This window comes from Pelophylax lessonae (assembly GCF_965119305.1).
Source record: "Pelophylax lessonae genome assembly, chromosome: 11".
NCBI lineage: Eukaryota > Metazoa > Chordata > Amphibia > Anura > Ranidae > Pelophylax > Pelophylax lessonae.
Genome location: NC_138778.1, coordinates 50,331,200 through 50,345,685, shown reverse-complemented (window position 1 = coordinate 50,345,685; position 14,486 = coordinate 50,331,200). Strand labels below are relative to the sequence as shown.

The following is a 14,486-nucleotide window of genomic DNA, read 5'->3' as shown; positions in this document are numbered from 1 at the left end:
ATAGTCAATTGTCCTCTACCTGCCTTTTTTTTGGGCATTACCACATCCACAATACAGGTACTTTTTAACATTACCCATCCTGGATCTATATCTCATTACCATCCTTTCCCTAGCAGATCAAAAAAGGAATGCAAGGATGGTCTTGTATGGTCTGTATTGCTTTATAGCAATATATATTGTTTTACAATGTAGCCTTGAATTTGACGGATTGCTAAGAGGAAACGAAAATTGCTAGGAGGAAATGAAAACAGACTACAAGACCAACCATTTGAAGAATTGATCATATTTTGCATAACAACATTTAATAACAATATGCATAGAGCAATGATGTGTTATGAACATGACTTGAGCAGTTTCATGCTACTTTGCGGTCCTGCACATAATTATACTGCTCTTTGCGTTATTAAATATATACACCCGTTTTTATATGTAGAATGCATTATCTGAGGTCAATTTTCTTAAAATTCTCAAGAGCATTTACAGTAAACTTGTAGTGTGTATGTAGCATTCTGTAGATCTTTAAAGTCACTAAAACACTACAATTAAACTGTAGTTTGAAATGTAAAGTCATCTATGAAAAGTGATCAACATCTACTGCCAAAATTTCCCCCATCACCATTCACACCAAAATCTTGAGATTTGAGAAATCTAAGAAGGAAACATGCTGAAAGATTAGGCCATCTTACATAAATCAATCACCAATTTCCTTTAATTCCCAATAGATTTAAGAAACTGCAGTATTCTAGATTTTGTAAGTCAATAATGTTTGCGAAAACATACATAATGGCTAAATAAAAAATGAACACAGAAAAATGGAAAGACTGATGCCCCCCTTCACACTACGCTTGCATTAATAAATAAAGATGTTATGCGCTGCCACTTGCTCTTATATATAACGTGAGGCTGCTGCTATCACTAAATGTGTTCCCACTGCGACAGTGGCAGCCCAATAGTGAACAATCATTCATTCAATCAATTGAAAAAACTAAAAAATATTGACTACTCCAATGGGGTTGGTATTTTTCTATTCCCCAAAACAGCGACAAGGAAGGGTTTTTGTCGTGATGAGTTGCATAATGTTTGGAAATGCCATGTTTTGGGTAGCCTTTGACTATATTTTGTACATGTTTCCAAATTCGTTTCCACATGGGGTGTTTGGTTCGTCCAATGTATTGTTTCTGACACAGGCATTGAAGAACATACATCACCCCCTCTGTTCTACATGTGATGAAGTTGTATATTCCATTCCTGTTGCAGTCACTCCATCCAAAGATATCTTCTCTTGCAATTCATTCTTTTAATTTTTACAATGTTTGCAAGGAAAGAACCATTTCCGGTAAAAACGTAAGGTCCTGTTTCTTAGGTGGCCCCATTACGTTTTTAACGACCCTATCTCGTAATGTGGGGGCTTTGCGGTAATACTTCTCTTAGGTGCTTTTCTGCTGTAATAGGCCAATGTTTTTTAAAAAAAAATTCTATTTTTTTTTTTTATGTTGTAATTCAGGATGATGGGCATGCGCGTACCGATCACAGAGTTAATTACCAATCGGTACATAACACGCTCGCCCTAGCCGCCCGGCTCACCTTCTGAGGAAGCTACCTGGGAGAGTGGTGTAACACGTACAGGGAGAGCCAGGTGGCATGTATCATTACATAATCTGGATGGTGTGAGACCCTGTTATTGTTATATCATATTGCTTGTTTTTAACTGAATAAATGTGAGTGCATTTCCGTAAAGTGATTTTAGAGTCTTGTGTTTTTTTCTTTCTAAAATAACACACGTTATACTTACCTGCTCTGTGCAGTTGGTTTTGCACAGAGCAGCCCAGATTCTCTTCTTCTCGGGTCCCTCTTCCCTGCTCCTGGCGTCTCCCTCCTGTAGAGTGCCCCCACAGCAAGCAGCTTGCTATGGGGGCACCAGAGCCAGGCTGCAGCTCCATGTATCCATTCAGACACGGAGCTGCCGTTCAGCCCCATCCTCTCTCTCCTGATTGGCTAAATGACTGATTGACAGCAACTGAAGCCAATGGCCAATGAGGAGGGAGAGTCCCGGATGGCCGAGGGACTCGTGGACATTGTTGGACAGAGGGGCTTGCTCAGCTAAGCATTAGGGGTGCTGGAGCGGCTGCTGCACACAGAAGGCTTTTTATCTTAATGCATAGAATGCATTAAGATAAAAAAGCCATCTGCCTTTACAACTCCTTTAAGCTTGGCTGGTATTCTCTTAAGCATTTTAACCACGATATTGCAAGATTGCCTATTGCACTATTATTGGACATTTTTCCTTTATTCTGAGAGTTCTGTGGAGTCATCCCACCTGGGGACGTTTTATCATCAGAGGAGGAAGTGAGCAGAGGACCCACTATCTGGTGTACAAGATTGATTACCATTATGCTGTGTTGGCCCTTTTGAGGGTCTTGTCCTGAGGTGAGCGAGTATTTAACCTAGTGATGGAGTACTCTTTGTACAGAGAGTGCAGAATTATTAGGCAAATGAGTACTTTTGAGGATTAATTTTATTATTGAACAACAACCATGTTCTCAATGAACCCAAAAAACTCATTAATATCAAAGCTGACTATTTTTGGAAGTAGTTTTTAGTTTGTTTTTAGTTTTAGCTATTTTAGGGGGATATCTGTGTGTGCAGGTGACTATTACTGTGCATAATTATTAGGCAACTTAACAAAAACCAAATATACAGTATACCCATTTCAATTATTTATTTTTACCAGTGAAACCAATATAACATCTCAACATTCACAAATATACATTTCTGACATTCAAAAACAAAACAAAAACAAATCAGTGACCAATATAGCCACCTTTCTTTGCAAGGACACTCAAAAGCCTGCCATCCATGGATTCTGTCAGTGTTTTGATCTGTTCACCATCAACATTGCGTGCAGCAGCAACCACAGCCTCCCAAACACTGTTCAGAGAGGTGTACTGTTTTCCCTCCTTGTAAATCTCACATTTGATGATGGACCACAGGTTCTCAATGGGGTTCAGATCAGGTGAACAAGGAGGCCATGTCATTAGCTTTTCTTCTTTTATACCCTTTCTTGCCAGCCACGCTGTGGAGTGCTTGGACGCGTGTGATGGAGCATTGTCCTGCATGAAAATCATGTTTTACTTGAAGGATGCAGACTTCTTCCTGTACCACTGCTTGAAGAAGGTGTCTTCCAGAAACTGGCAGTAGGACTGGGAGTTGAGCTTGAATCCATCCTCAACCCGAAAAGGCCCCACAAGCTCATCTTTGATGATAGCAGCCCAAACCAGTACTCCACCTCCACCTTGCTGGCGTCTGAGTCGGACTGGAGCTCTCTGCCCTTTACCAATCCAGCCACGGCCCATCCATCTGGCCCATCAAGACTCACTCTCATTTCATCAGTCCATAAAACCTTTGAAAAATCAGTCTTGAGATATTTCTTGGCCCAGTCTTGACGTTTCAGCTTGTGTGTCTTGTTCAGTGGTGGTCGTCTTTCAGCCTTTCTTACCTTGGCCATGTCTCTGAGTATTGCACACCTTGTGCTTTTGGGCACTCCAGTGATGTTGCAGCTCTGAAATATGGCCAAACTGTTGGAAAGTGGCATCTTGGCAGCTGCACGCTTGACTTTTCTCAGTTCATGGGCTGTTATTTTGCGCCTTTTTCCACACGCTTCTTGCGACCCGGTTGACTATTTTGAATGAAATGCTTGATTGTTTGATGATCACGCTTCAGAAGCTTTGCAATTTTAAGAGTGCTGCATCCCTCTGCAAGATATCTCACTATTTTTGACTTTTCTGAGCCTGTCAAGTCCTTTTTTTGACCCATTTTGCCCAAGGAAAGGAAGTTGCCTAATAATTATGCACACCTGATATAGGGTGTTGATGTCATTAGACCACACCCCTTCTCATTACAGAGATGCACATCACCTAATATGCTTAATTGGTAGTAGGCTTTCGAGCCTATACAGCTTGGAGTAAGACAACATGCATAAAGAGGATGATGTGGTCAAAATACTCATTTGCCTAATAATTCTGCACTCCCTGTATATGGTGGAGCACACATTGAAATATGAAGATGCACTAGAGTACTTTATGTGTGGACTGTTGGGGCTTTATTTACCCAATACGTGTATGTATGTTTATAGCACAGGAGTTTATGGTTACCCAATATTAATGGTAGTCACTATTTTTGTTTTTTCAATTGATTGATTGTTCACTATTGGGCAACTTTTTTCTTGAAGGCCCCTTTCACACATGTCGGCTCCGTTTTCTCAGCGGGGATCGATCCGCTGATCCCCGCTGAGCAGGCAGATGGCAGCTCTGTCTCCGCTCTGTGTGCGGAGACAGAGCTGTCAGATCCCCGCTGTCCTTTATGGGGGAATTGGATGAGAACGGACCGCCTTTCCATTCTCATCTGATCCGCCAGACGGATGGTAAATAGGGTTTCCCTCCGTCCGGATTTGACGGACAGGATCGGATGTCAGCGGACATGTCTCCGCTGACATCCGCTGCCCCATAGGGATACATGGGGCATCCATTCTGATCCGCCTGAAAAACAAACAGGCGTATCTGAACGGTCCGCATGTGTGAATAGGGCCTAACACTTGCAATAATGCAACTCAAACACAAAGGGGTTGTACAATCAGACTGTAACCTGCATGGCCAGGATACATGCTTTTCCAAGATTCAGCTACATACTGCTTACAAAGCCGCTGAGCCACATGTCAAAATCTTCTGAGATTGGCTAGCATATATGCGGAACTCTCTCTGTTCAATCCGATGGAGTTCGTACTCTACTGAAGCAGACTGAATGGAGAGTTACTGTGCACGGTCACGTTGTCATGTGGATTGGTGGCTTTGCAGGCAATTTCACACTGGATCGGCGAGCGATAAGCATAAGACTTGCAAAATGGGTTGGGGGGTAGAAGACAGTGCAAAGTGAAACTACACCACAAGTGAAGTTACGCTTTAAAACGCATTGACACAGTTTACTATCTTTACACTAGGGCCAAGGGCCATCTTTGCCTGCACAGGTTAGTCCCATCCATATCTATTGGAATGCAGCAGCTGCACAGACACAGTCGCTGACAACTTTGTGGGTGTGTGTTCCTGAACGCACACTGCCTGCATCCATGAACAGGCACCCACACAGCTGTCAAATTGGAAGCAGCAGCTGTGTGTGCATAGCTATTGCGTCCCAATAAACATTAATGGGACTGCCTGTACGCAGATGCATGGAACACCTGTGCATAACGTGCAGGCAAAGACGGCCCTTTACACAGGTGTACAAACAGGTATGCCTATGTGAATAAGGCTTTACAAGTATAGTCCATTTAAAGCGGTTGTAAACTCTATAAAAAAAAAAAATAAAAAAAAAAAACCTGCAAGACAAAGGCATAATGAGCTAGTATGCATTGCATACTAGCCCATTATGTGTAACTTACCTTAAAACGAAGCCCCGACACGGACCCCCGGACATCGCTGCGGGCGCTGCCATGGTCCCTCGTCGTCTCTTCCGGGTTCGGCGGTTCCGGCGCGCTGATTGGCCGGAAGAGACGGCTCCGGCGCGATGATTGGCCGGAGCCGCGATGACGTCACTCCCGCGCGGGAGTGATTTTTCCGGCAAGCTCCCGGCAACTTAATTGAAGGTCCCCCCGGACCTTCAGAGCGCATGCGCCGCTCGCGCGAGCGGCTGCATGCACTGTAAGTATCTCCTAAACCGTGCCGGTTTAGGAGATATTATTTGTACCTACAGGTAAGCCTTATTATAGGCTTACCTGTAGGTAAAAGTGTCAAAAAGCGTGATACTACCGCTTTAAACTCATGTCAGCCTACAAGACTAGTATTACAATTTTTTTTTCACCAGGGCATTGCAATAGTGCACCAGCCCGCGGGGCTTCCATTTGTCATAAGCCCTGTGATCTTAGCTTTCCTTCTTGTGCTGCAGAACAACTTTTCCCAAACACACCTGATGGGAAAAATACATTTCTTATAGCCATCAATCCAAGTTCAATCCAGCCTTGAACAAGTGAAGGTAAATGGTGATGCAGAAGTAGAGAAATAATTTATATAGCACAGGTTTCCAGGAGTCCAATCCAAGCTTCATTAGATTTAGACAATGCACTAGGTATAATGGACCGGTAAAGCCTAGTACACACAGGTCGAATGTCAGGCAAGATCGGCCAGTTTAATCAAAACTGGCCAACATTCGACCTGTGTGTATGGCAGTTGGTCCGACAGAAGAGTTGGAAGAAAATGCTGGAAAACCAGCAGCCGATCGGCTCGTGATCAGCGCTCTCAGCCATTTGAGGGGGGCCAACCTCTTGTCAGAACACAAAAGAACAGCAAGGGAGATCGCTGCACTAAAGTCGGATCATTACTACAGCGGCTCCGGCCGGAGCTGTCCGCAACCAGCTGTGTTGAACGACAAAACTAGTGGTGCATACCATGCTTTAATGTACCTGGCCTTGCTGAGACACCATGGCTGAATAGTAGGTGGACCAGTACAGATTTTGTACCTAATAGTATTAAGACGCACCTAACTGAACTCTAACGCTAAGACTCCTCCGCCCGTCCCCAAAATATCTACCTCAGCTCTTAGCATCAGGAAGATACCCCAATATTTATAACCACATGGAAGACTCATTAGCTGCAAATGCTAGAGTATGTCCCTGACACTCAGAGATGAGGAAGCTATGAATGAGGAACGTCATTTGCATTACAGAACAAGCCCAGTTAAAGTACTAGAAGGTATATTGTGACATGGATCAACGAGAACCTTTACAGATGCTAGTGCAGATTAAAAATATTGTCCAGTCACAGCACTTGTGAAAGCATATAATATACAACATAAGAAATAACACAAACAGCATGACTTGCAAAACACAGAATACTGCAGATTTCTGGTATTTCCCCTGAGTGGACAGGACAGAATCAGCAGTTAACCATTCCCTGTAGCCCAGATTTTTAGACCACATTGATGGTAAGTGAAGTAGGCGGCTTAGATACCATATCTGGGTAATCTTTCCAACCTCATGTTCTTAAAGACTGCAACTCCTGAAGAAGAAACATATGAGTTTGCAACAGTTACGACAGATCTCTTGTAAATATCCCACATTAAATCCCTTTCACACTGACAGCGTCCACCTGTCAGTTTTTCAGGCGGACCTGATTGGACCATCCAATCGGGCTTTATGGAGCAGGGGATGTCAATGGAGACACCCGCCAACATCCGATTCAACCCTGTCCGCTAAAAACAGACAGCTAGGGATCTGGCAGATCGGATAGCAGTCGGATGGAAATGGACAGGCGGTCTATTTTATCCAACAGCCAATAGAGGACAGGAAGCTGTGTCCGTTCTACATCAGTAGAGCGGATCCGGACTTGTCATCTACCTGCTCAGCAGAGAGATCCCCTGCTAAGCGGACGGATATGCTGCAGGACTCCACCAGTGTGAAAGGGGCGTTACTGTCTGTTCCTGCACCGACTGCAGAGGCTGCAAGATCTACTCCACTGATTGTCCTTCTGAAAGAGGTTTTCCTGAATAGCTCATTTAGAAATCTATTACCATTTTAGAAAACTACTTCAGAGTAAATTATAATCTTTAACAGTGGCCATACACTTGGGGGTCTAGATATAAAAAGTTAACTGAACGAACATGACACACTTTCGTACTCCAACAAAACTTGCCGTATTCTGTGTTATATAGTTATCTTGTATTATCGTAAGCACCATCCAGTGGGCATAATGGTATTGCACAGAATATGACATTCCATCAGGGATGTGTGTCGCGTTCATTGAGTGATTTATACATAGACCCCTAAGTGATCTGTGATCAATTTAGGTGCAAGTGAGCACAAACAAGCGATTTGCCATCAATTAAAATGATAAATGGTATTATTCAAAGTAAAGTCGATCACTAGCTTACCAAACTGATTGAACGGAAGGTCTTTGGTTTGCAATTTTATTTTATTCGATCAGTTTAGCCGCATTTAATATTTTAACTAAATGATCATATCGACATATGTTTGGTAACGTAATTTTGCTACCAAATTCTCTCTCATGGATGCTCAGATATATAAACCAACAATCTCTGAATTTCTGTGTCCCCCAATGAATGGAAGAAACCATCATTAATTACCCGTTTCATCTATCAAAAGCACTAGAAATGTGTTCATCTAGTCTTCTTTTTACCATACATGTGCCACACTGCACAGCCAGAAAATACAGTAACTACTATTTCTTGGTTACATAGTTAGTGAGGTTGAAAAAAGACATCAGTCCATCCAGTTCAACCCATGATGTGTGTGTGTGTGTCTACTGTTAACCACACATTGTATACCCCTGTATGTTGTGGTCTTTAAGGTGCCCATCTAATAGTTTTTTGAAACTATCAATGCTCCCTGCTGATACAACTGTTTGCGGAAGAGAATTCCACATCCTTACTGCTCTTACAGTGAAGAACCCCCAGCGTATTTTAAGGTTAAACCGCCTTTCCTCTAGTTTTAGTGAGTGGCCACGTGTCTTATTGTATTTCCTTTCTCTGAATAGGTTTTTCCGCTTCCTGGCTCAGCTCCCTTATCAGACAGGTGACAAAGCTGCATCGTGCTATATACGGAGGATAAAGATGGGGGAGTTGCAATTGAAGAGGAGATGCTGAACCAGGAAACGGGTGTCTGCCTGGCTGTGCAGTGAAAATCACAATATTAGCTAAAAAGAATAGGTAATCCATTGCCAAGCACAACAGATCCCTAAACGCATTTCAAATATAGATTTAGCAGCAATTCTGGAGCAATGGTTTCAATTGCCTTTAGAGGGTGGCTGCACAAATAACGATCTCTTTAGGGTCCCATTCAGATGGAAAAAAATATAAATCCTTTGGCAGGCCAAATCACTCCCTTATTTGTATTTCATTTACTACATGTATTTAGTCAGTTTCAAAGTTAACGTATGTGTGTAAACTTTTTGTTAGTGAGATATTTTGTTTCACTAATTATGATTTTAGTAAGCGGTCATGCCTTAACATTAAAAAATATTGTGCAAAAAAATTGCAATTTTTTTTAGCGATTTTAGAATTCTCCCTCTTAAAAAGAGAAAGAAACTAAAAATCTTAGACATTTAACCACTTAAGCCCCGGAAGATTCTACCCCCTTCCTGACCAGGGCCTATTTCGCGATTCGGCACTGCGTGACTTTAACGGACAATTGCGCGGTCGTGCAACGCTGTACCTAAACGAATATGACGTCCTTTTTTTCCCACAAACAGAGCTTTCTTTTGGTGGTATTTGATCACCTGTGCGATTTTTACTTTTTGCGCTATAAACAAAAAAACAGAGTCAATTTTGCAAAAATAACAATATTTTTCACATTTTTTATATGAAATTCCCCCCCAAAAAAAGGTAAAAATCAAAATTTAACATTTTGCGGCAATTTTTTTTTACCATATGTTTGGTAAAAAAAAAAAATGGCAAAAAGCGTATTTTGATTGGTTTGCGCAAAAGTTATTGGGTTTACTAACAAAGGGAAAGATTTTTGTCATTTTTGTTGTTTTTTTTTTTTTTTTTAACGCGTAATGGCGGCGATCTGATATTTTTCTGCGGGACTGCGATATTGCGGCGGACAGATCGGACCCTTGACTGACATTTTTGACACTTTTAGGGTTACCAGTGACATTTCTACAGTAATCAGTGCTATACATATGCACTGTTACTGTAAAATTACACTGGCAGTGAAGGGGTTAACTTTTTTTTGAGAGGGAGGGGCTATGTGTATCCCTAGGAGCGTGTTTCTAACTGTGATTGGCTGTGGCTTGAGGTGTAGGAACAGTGATCAACGGTTCTACATAGTAGAACCGTATGATCACTGTTTCTACACAGGGGAGAATGACAGGCGGCTTGTTTACATCAGCCGCCTGCCTTTCTCCCTCTCCACCCGACGATCGCGAGTGACCGGCGGACATCGGGTCCGCCGGTCACACACGCGGGGGGGGGGGTCTGTGACCACGCGGGAGCGCGCCTCCAGCGACGCGCGCTCGCTCTCTAGACCCTCACAGGCAGAGCGACGTATCCCTACGTCGCTCTGCCTGTGAGGGGCTGACCGCCGACGTAAATAGTCGTGCGGCGGTCGGCAAGTGGTTAAAAAATACAATTCAAAAAGCCAAAACGACCCTACAGGTATTTAGATACCCAAAACTGGAATGAAGAAGGGGCCACTGTTGGTGGAACAGTCTAAACACGTTCAAAGTTTTTTTTTTTTTGATAGGAACACCTAATGAATCAACGATTTACCGAACTTGCAGTGAAAATCACCACTCTCCAGTGCTGCTATGGTCGAAATACTGTGCAGTGCACAAATAAAGCTGCGCTGATAAATGAAGCCACTCATCGCCACTAATTCTCTCCTCCTATCTCTACTGGGTTACAATTAGTGCAAAATCAGCAATACTGCTTCATAAATATGGAAGTCGTGCAATGACTTTCATTCTGACTTTAGGTAGAGGATTTACATACAGTATGTCAAAGTCTTGTGTCTAAACTCTAAAAGATGACAACTTTACCTAGAAAAGCATCCACAAGACAGCTGACCCCCCGCATGGCCCGGAAGAAGATTTGGGGCAGCTGTTTTAGACAGGAGTAATGGTTCATCTCCTGAGGCATTCCGCTGACATTTAGGAACTGCTCCTGAAATTTAGGAGTTGTACCTATGATGCTTGGGTTGCTCAAATCCACAGGGTTACTGTAAGAGAAACAAGATTGAAAATTAGGAAGAAATAAATCACATTGGTTATGCTTCGTTGCTTGCTATAGGTGAAATTTGACAGGCTCGATCACTAAGGACTCATGTATTGGGGGCGTGGGGGGGAGGTGATCATGGAAGGGTTTTTTTTACCCTAAATGCAGAAAATGCATTAAAAGTAAAAACCCAAAAAAAAGGGGAGGGGGGATGATTTTGATAAGTTACGCATATTAAAGTAATTGAAATGAGCCAAAAGACATCAAATTGGATTACAGATCAGTTATGAGATGTGTAGTTTCAGACCAAAAAGGTCTGCCCCTAAGGCCCCTAAAACACAAGGGAGTCCGTGCTGTGTGCGGAGACAGAGCTGTCAGGTCCCTGCTGTTCTCTATGGGGGAATCGGATGGAAACTGACTGAAACAGGAAAGAAAATAGGGTTTCCATCCGTCCAGATTTGACGGACTGGATCGGATGTCAGTAGACATGTCTCCACTGACATCCGATGCCCCATAGAGATGCATGGGGCATCCGTTCAGATCCGCCTGAAAAACTGACATTGTGAAAAGGGGCTTAAGGGCAATTCTAAACCATATGGAATAAAATCCCTAGGAGTGTTTGGCATTTAAAACAGTTACTGTAGGTGCATCCCTTATACAATCCAAATAAGAGTGTAATATATATGTTACAGGTATTTGAATTTGATTATTTATCTTTAGAGGATATAGCAGCAAGAATTTGCGGGCCCAATGTTTATTTCCACATTCCTTCTTGGACAGATGTTAAGTCATCTTGTCACTGAACTTTAACCACTTGCCGACCGCCGCCCGACTATATACGGCGGCGGGCGGCCCCTCCCAGGCAAAGTACTGGTACGTCACTAGCCTGAGAGCGAAAAGGGGGCGAGTGCGCGCCGCCGGAGGCGTGCTCCCGCCACCGCTCGTACCCGATGTCCGCCGGTCACTCGCGATCGTCGGGTAGAGAGGGAGAAAGGCAGGCGGCTAATGTAAACAAAGCCACCTGTCACTCTCCCCTGTGTAAAAACACAGATCACTCGGTCCTGCTATGTAGGACCGTTGATCTGTGCTTTTACATCACAAGCCACATCCAATGACAGTTAGAAACACGCCCCTAGGGACACACTTAACCCCTCCCTCTCCAAGTTAACCCCTTCCCTGCCAGTGTCATTTTTACAGTAACAGTGCATATGTATAGCACTGATTACTGTAGTAATGTCACTGGTAACCCCAAAAGTGTCAAAAATGTCAGTCGAGGGTCCGATCTATCCGCCGCAATGTCGCAGTACCGCAAAAAAAAAAAAAAACGCAGATCGCCGCCATTACGCATTAAAAAAAAAAAAAAAAAAGACAAAAATCTTTCCCTTAGTTAGTAAACGCAATAACTTTTGCGCAAACCAATCAAAATACGCTTATTGTGATTTTAAACAAATTGTCCAAAAATTTAAAAACATTTTGATTTTTACATTTTTTTTGGGGGGAATTTCATATAAAAAAATGTGAAAATATTGTTATTTTTGCAAAATTGTCGCTCTTTTTTTTGTTTATAGCGCATGATCAAAGAAAAAAAAAAAAAAATTGCACAGGTGATCAAATACCACCAAAAGAAAGCTCTGTTTGTGGGAAAAAAAGGACATCAAATTCGTTTAGGTACAGCATTGCTCGACCGCGCAATTGTCCGTTAAAGTCACGCAGTGCCAAATCGCAAAAAAAACCCTGGTCAGGAAGGGGGTAAAATCTTCCGGGACTTAAGTGCTTAATAGTGGCATGTAATAGAGTGAAATGATAGGTAGAGATCCAATTCCTATGGGCTGCAATAATAAGTTCCTCTAGTTTATGGTTGGTAGTATTATTTTATAGACCCAGCTGTGTTGCAGTGGCATGTCTAATTTGTAGATAATGGAAAAAAGGAAGCTTTAGGTTCCCTTAATTCTTTTTGTCAGTAAAGGATTTGCTACCCTTCAGTACTTACCTGAGCATGTGAAGAAAGCGAAACCAGGTTTGCGTTACACATTCATTATCCATCTCAGAAGGAATCAAACTGGCATCATCCTCTGGAACTTTAAAAGGAGGAAATGAAGGCCCGTAGGTGAATCGCAGCAACCTGGAAATAAAAGGAAAGAAACCCAAAATAAAGTCAACCTGTCCTGGCCAATAAACTGGCATATGAAACCTGAGGTAGACAATCAAAGGCCATCAAAGTCATTTGTAGGCTGCCCGCTTCAGCTGTTCTGGTCTCTTGTAATTGGCAAATATATCCAATAGGTGTAAGCAAGTGCCCTGCTCTATGTAAAGGGGGCAAAAACCGATGTCCAGGAAAAAATGCATTCTCCGCTATTTACTTTTTCATAAACAGAAGAAAATAAAGTAAATACATTACATTACAGTACATAACAAAAATGAACTGCACACCCGAATCTCTAAGAGCCCATTCACATTAGCGCGACTTGTCAGGCGACTTGTTAGCCTGACAAGTCGCGCTCGGTCGCGGTCCATTGATTAGCACAGGACCCGTTCTAATAGGAGCGACACAAGTCGCTCCAATTTAGAAAAAGGGTCCTGTACTACTTTGGGGCGACCTCGGAGCGACTTGCATAGACTTCCATTATGTGAAGTCTATGCAAGTCGCGGTGCACGCGACTTCACAGGTCGCCCCCCAAAGTCATGTCACGCTAGTCTGAATGGGCTATAAAAGTGATTGTAAAGTCTCCTTTAAAGAAAAAAGAAAAAACAAACATTATACTTACCTGCTCCGTGCAGTTGGTTTTGTGCAGGGTGGCCCGGATCCTCCTCTTCTCGGGTCCCTCTTCTGTGCTCCTGGCCCCTACTCCTGATAAATGTTTGCTATAGGGGCACCCGAGCTGAATCACAGCTCTCCGTCTCCATTCAGACACAGAGCCGCGACCCGGCCCCACCCCCTCTCTTCTGCTGTGTGGCTGACTAACTTTGATTGAAGCAGCGGGAGCCAATCGTTCTGCGCTGCTGTCTCAGCCAAGGAGGGGAGTCCTGAGCAGCTGCAAAGCTCCTGCAAAATCGCTGGATGGAGATGGGGCTCAGGTAAGTATTAGGGGAGCTGCTGCACACAAGTTTTTTTATTTTAATACATAGAATGCAAAATTGAAGGCGGTTCTTTGCTTCTAGCTCAAAAAAACAAACCCAGAGGTGATCAAATACCAACAAAAGAAAGCTCCATTTGTGGGGACAAAAAAGGACATACATTTTATTTGGGTACAGCGTCGCATGCCCGCCAATTGTCAGTAAAAGCAACAGTGCCGTAATTGCAAAAAATGGTCCGGAAGGGGGGGGGGGGGGTAAACCTTCCGGAGGTGAAGTGGTTGAAAAAAAAAAAAAAGGGAATGGAGGGGTACACAAAGTGTTATTCCTGGGTTTGTGGTGAAATAGTATGTGTAAAAACTTCTGCTTTAAAAAGGTAATCCTGTATTTTACACTAAACCTCAATCAAAGCATATGAGTAAAACAGTCACAAAGTCTCTGGTACCCTAGTTGAGGACCACTGCCCTACATCACACAGGCACCTCAATTTTCATATTTGAAGGTCTTTCCTTTACACAATTCCATAGGTGACGTTTAGTACTTTTAGATGGATTTTTGGTTCCCCAGTAACAAAAGTGTTTCCCCAGCCAATAGTCTGGGCAGGAGTGGAGAAAGGTTAGATTTTTTTTTTGGCAGGATTTTACGGCAGTGTTCCTGCTTAGGAGCTTGTCCCCATGCCGTCTGCCTTGGCAACAGCC

General features: G+C 43.0%; 1 protein-coding gene across 5 annotated transcripts in view; it reads right to left on the bottom strand.

Annotated features, from left to right (window-relative positions):
* RALGAPB (Ral GTPase activating protein non-catalytic subunit beta) overlaps nucleotides 1-14,486 on the bottom strand; it is a 185,213-nt gene that overhangs the window by 113,630 nt on the left and 57,097 nt on the right. For 4 of the 5 annotated variants that reach the window (XM_082271891.1, XM_082271892.1, XM_082271893.1 and 1 more), the window contains exons 6-7: nucleotides 12,707-12,838; nucleotides 10,542-10,720 (exon numbers count right to left, since the gene is read on the bottom strand). In XM_082271891.1, coding sequence (XP_082128017.1) covers nucleotides 10,542-10,720; nucleotides 12,707-12,838 — 311 coding nt within the window. Of the gene's footprint in view, nucleotides 1-6,995; nucleotides 7,028-10,541; nucleotides 10,721-12,706; nucleotides 12,839-14,486 lie in introns of those variants that run through there. The other variant, XM_082271895.1, reaches the window with a different exon arrangement.